At 47.1% G+C, this 5000-nt stretch overlaps 1 protein-coding gene across 1 annotated transcript in view; it reads left to right on the top strand.

Annotated features, from left to right (window-relative positions):
* LOC118787395 (mycbp associated protein) overlaps positions 1–5000 on the top strand; it is a 24551-nt gene that overhangs the window by 14211 nt on the left and 5340 nt on the right. The window contains exons 14-17 of the mRNA XM_036542949.1: positions 743–868; positions 3252–3382; positions 4289–4404; positions 4773–4873. Of these exons, the coding sequence (XP_036398842.1) occupies positions 743–868; positions 3252–3382; positions 4289–4404; positions 4773–4873 (474 nt within the window). The remainder of the gene's footprint in view (positions 1–742; positions 869–3251; positions 3383–4288; positions 4405–4772; positions 4874–5000) is intronic.

The following is a 5000-nucleotide window of genomic DNA, read 5'->3' as shown; positions in this document are numbered from 1 at the left end:
TCCCGTTAGTCATTGGCTCAGATGCCGCGCGCGCCATCTTAATGGAGGTCGAGGAGATCAGTTTAGCAATCCGTGAGTGGATACCAAAATAGACGGATGCGTGGTGCAATTGGGATAGACAGTCGCAGCCTCACGACAGACAGCAGACAGCAGACACGAGGAGGAAAAATACAGGGCAGGTCCTCTGTCGCACTGAGAAAGAGAAACTACTGCCTGTGTAAATTACAGTGTGTGGCATGTGTGCGCCAACATAACACTGGAGAGACCAAGGTGCCAGCACCAGTGACAGTGAAGATGATGTCCCCTTTCCTGTCATTCTGGTGGTGTGCACGCTGTCCGGGATTCAGAGCATGAAGGATCTGTTTGCCTATTTCCCCCTTATACTAAACAGCAACAATCTCCCATCAGAGAGCGCATTGCATAAGCATTGCGCATTGCATTGATTCTAGCTTTTTACAAGTATCAGTGTGCATTTGTGTGTGCGTGTGTGTATGTGTGTGAGTGTATGTGTGTGTGGGTGGTGTGTGTGTGTGTGTATGTGTGTGCCTGTGCATTAATGCCAGTATGTGATTTTATGCTTTTGTGTATGTGCGTGCGCAGGTCCGTGCTTGTGTTTGTGTGTGTGTGTGAGTGTGTGTTTTGTGTGTGTGTGTGTGTGTGGGAGTGTGTGTATGTGTGTGTGAGTGTGTGTGTGTGTGTTGGGTTTACTGTAACACATGCTTGTTTGCTGGGTGTCCCACAGTTGCATTACCGGCCTGAGGCAGTGGAGGGACTGAGGCACCTGTGGGAGCAGGTCAGCAGTGTGGGGGAAGGTGACGCTTCTGAGGAGCCCCAGACCTGGGACCTGTGTGTATCCAGCCTCAGACAGGTAAATCTACTCTGAATCTGTGTTTAGCCTTTGACAGGTAAATCTGCACTGTATCTGTATTTAGCCTTTGACAGGTAAATCTATGCTGAATTTGTATTTAGCCTAGGTAAATCTGTGCTTTGTATCAGTACATTTTTACTGTAACTTTATTGGGAGGCCTAGAACATCTTGCTGGTAACTTTCTTTGTGAGTAGTTGTTAGTGGATAAGCGTGGGTGTCCTGTGAATTTGGGAACAGATGGTCTTGGGATGAATTGTTTACATCTCACGCTGAGCAGCTTTCGTGAAAGACTCATCTGTATTCATCTATCCACAAGATTTTGTTGCTCTTAGCTTTTTATTAATATTGTTTACAGTTATCTAGACATCTGGTTACTTTGAATGGATCAACCAGAAAATGTTCTTCTGAAGGTCAGGAGTTTGCTTGAAATGGACCTTGATTCAGAGTAGCTACACTTGTGTCCAGCAACATACTGTTTTGAGTTACCATTGTAAAGCCATTGATAGCCATATTTCTTCTTTCTTACTGGGGTATAGTAACATGTGTTAACATACCCCCGATTCTAACTGTCTTTTGACTGCTCTCCTCTCTGACTCATCTGACTTCTTATCAACATCTAATTGTCTGCATATGACTGAACGCTACAGGCATTGAACCACCTGGCCATTAAACTTTCCGAAATGTCAATAACTCTCTGTGTTGAGTTCCATAGATCTAGTGGTGCATCAAGCTTACTAATCGCAACCTCACCGGCGCCCCAAGAAAATACAGAGGGGTGCACCTGCAATCCACGGTGGGCACAGAACATCATGTCCTATAAAAAACATAATAAATGCTATGTAGACATCAGGGTATAAGGAGACAACTGGGGGTGCACTGAGGTCCACCTGGGGGTGCACTGCATCCCTAAGCACCCCCATAGCAACGGCCCTGCTTGGAGGAGAACAGGGGATGACAGAACCTGTCTGTGAAATCCTGAAGACGGGTGATTTCCTGAGGGGATCTAAGATTTGACGTGCCTGAGCCAAATGACAGAGAGTGGTTGACTGGCAGTGCCTTTTCTCCGAGCGCACTGACTGATCTGTAGCTATATTCTTCCGCCCCACCTGGTCCTTTTTTATCTCTTTTTTGGCATTTAGCAGATGCTCTTATCCAGAGCGACTTTTTTTTTTTTTACAATGTTATCCGTTTATACAGCTGGATGTTTACTGAGGCAATTGTGGGTTAAGTACCTTGCCCAAGGGTACGACAGTAGTTTCCCCATGGGGAAACAAACCAGCAACCTTTCGATTACAAGTCCTGCTCCTTAACTACTGTTATAAATGAAGGCACCACCACGTCACCGTCGTCTTCAAGACAGACATATTTCACGTGAAGTATTTACCACCAAGTTCTTAACACAACTGTAGCGGTCATTCTGCGGCAGGTTTTTGATCCGTGATTCTTTGCATCCACACAGAGCACCGAGAGACACGATTGACTCCATGAGCTGAAGACCCAAGTCATACTGTTGTCCTGCCACTAGGTGGAGCAACACAACTGTCAGGGCTATGTTACACTACACAGCTCAGCTCTGTCCTTCTAAGGTCCTGCAGCAACCTCAGCCAGCTGATAGGCATCAGGCTACATTCGTTGCAGTGATGGTTGGTCTTCTGTGAGCTTCTAAGCAAAGGGTTGGCCTGTTGGCGTGACAGACTGAGAGCCATTGGAGCACTGAGCAGACTCTCTCACACCGCTTGGCCACTGACAAACCGTTTAATATGACCAAATATTTATTTCTATGTGCTTTACATTGAACGTTCTGCCACTGCCACTGTGGAAGCAATAAGTGTTGTGATTCGGTGGCTTTTCATGAATATTCTTGTAGTGGCATGGTCTAATATAATATCCATGGGTAGCACAGGAATGCAGATAGCACCAGAATCTTCTGGTACTAACCAGAACCTCTGAGACAGAGGTCAGGAGAATAGAGAGGCTAAATATCTAGTCATAATAAATAGAATATCTGCTACTCATCAATATAACAGGCTGTGTTGGACTGAAATTTCACATTGGTGTCAGTTAGACACTCTCAGTACTATTTCTGCCCTCTCTACTCTCAGTACTATTTCCTCTCTACTCTTAGTACTATCTCTGCCCGCTCTACACTCAGTACTATTTCCTCTCTACTCTTAGTACTATCTCTGCCCTCTCTACACTCAGTACTATTTCCTCTCTACTGTCAGTACTATCTCTGCCCTCTCTACTCTCAGTACTATCTCTGCCCTCTCTACTCTCAGTACTATCTCTGCCCTCTCTACACTCAGTACTATTTCCTCTCTACTGTCAGTACTATCTCTGCCCTCTCTACTCTCAGTACTATCTCTGTTTTGTCCTCTCCCAGGCTTTGCTCACCCTGCCTGAGGATGATGAAGAGGGGGTCAAGGAGCAGGCACTCGCCCGTTTAAACGCCCTGGTCCTGGAACTCCATCAGCCCCTGCACCCTCCACCAAAGCTACCACGACACTCCATTGGGTAGGTAAGGGAAGGGGGGGTGGGGGGGTGGGGGGTATAGAGGAGGGTCTGAGTGATGAACAGAGGCTGAGGAGAGGATGAAGGGAAGGTGAAAGGGGGAGTGGAGTATGAAGGAGGTGGAGAGAAATATGGAGGGATGGAACAGGAGAGGGAGTGGAGGAGGGAAGGAGTGATGGGGAGAGTGTGAAACGGAGGTGGAGTGTGGATTAGCAAAAAAAAAAAAAAATGTAACAGCGGAAAGAAGGAAAGCACTGCTCCACAGATTCCAGTCTCTCGCTCCTCCCACGCGTTCCTGACCTCACGCCCACCGCTCGCTTTAGCGCTAACATCAGGACTGTCGTGTTCAGCAGTTTTCATACTGCAGGGTATTTCCACGCTTTTACAGAAGCCAGCCGTACCCTTCCAGCCCCTTCATTCCACCCTGAAACCCAGGACATGTTTACTTTGCTGTTCATATCAGCTAGTAAACATCCAGTTCTTTGAACGTGTGTCTGCTGCTGTAACACTGTGTTTTAGTGGCTTTTCTCAGTGTAGACAACTTGTACTAAAGCTGTTGTACTACATTTGCATTTACATTTATTTATTTAGCAGACGCTTTTATCCAAAGCGACTTACAAAAGTGCATACAGCAAGTATAGCGACAGTACGGGGACAGGATGTGTACAGCTCCACAATGAGACAGTTCTCAGCTGAGAGCAAGGTCTGTTTGAGGACACAGTACTGTCAGATTTGTACAACTACAGCGTATAGGGCAACTAATACGATACACTTTCAAACGGCGGACTTCAACAACTACAGTGCTGTTGCGTGACAGTGCTCCTGCCATGTTACAGTGCTCCTGTATGGCAGTGCTGCTGCTGCTGCTGTCCTGTAGTGCTGCTGTATGACGGTGCTGTTGTGCTCCAGGCTGCAGCTGTGGCGGGAGCTGCTGGACGGGCTGGTCAGAGAGGCAGTGTGGCTGAGGCGGGCGATGGGACTGCCTGAGCTGGAGACCTGGGGAGAAGCACGATCAGAGGAGGCCCGTGAGTTCAGCACCTACGCACACACAGAGAGACACACTGACGCGCATACATACATATACATACACATGTACATACATACAGAACATGTATACATGCACACTGACACACACATACAGACACACACACATACACACACACACATAGACACACTGATGCATTCATACAGACATCTACACACACTAAGATATGCGCATGCATACACACATACAGTAGATGTACATATACATAGCTTTCCCTTCGGCACATACACACGCGCACACACACACACAGACACACACACACACGCACAGTTATCTGTTACATATTTCCTTGCGAACGCTGACAGGCATTCTTCACATTTTGTTCTCACCCACTGCAAAATGACCAAGTGGGGAAGGGGAAAAAGGAGGACAAGAGAGGAGGACCAAACTCCAAGGAGGAGGAGAAGAAGGGGACAGCTAAACAGGCAGGGAAAGACAAGCCCACAGAGGTGAGCGCTACCTGCCATGATCACATAAATCCACAAGGGGGCAGCAAACACTTTCCACAGTTAACATGCTGTGCTCCTGGTGGAAAACATGGTGTTATCTAGTTATATTGGCAGGAGGACATGTCTT

Source organism: Megalops cyprinoides, chromosome 1 (genome assembly GCF_013368585.1).
Source record: "Megalops cyprinoides isolate fMegCyp1 chromosome 1, fMegCyp1.pri, whole genome shotgun sequence".
Classification (NCBI taxonomy): Eukaryota; Metazoa; Chordata; class Actinopteri; order Elopiformes; family Megalopidae; genus Megalops; species Megalops cyprinoides.
The sequence above is the reverse complement of the archived record's forward strand: the minus strand, read 5'-3'. Positions and strand labels throughout refer to the sequence as shown.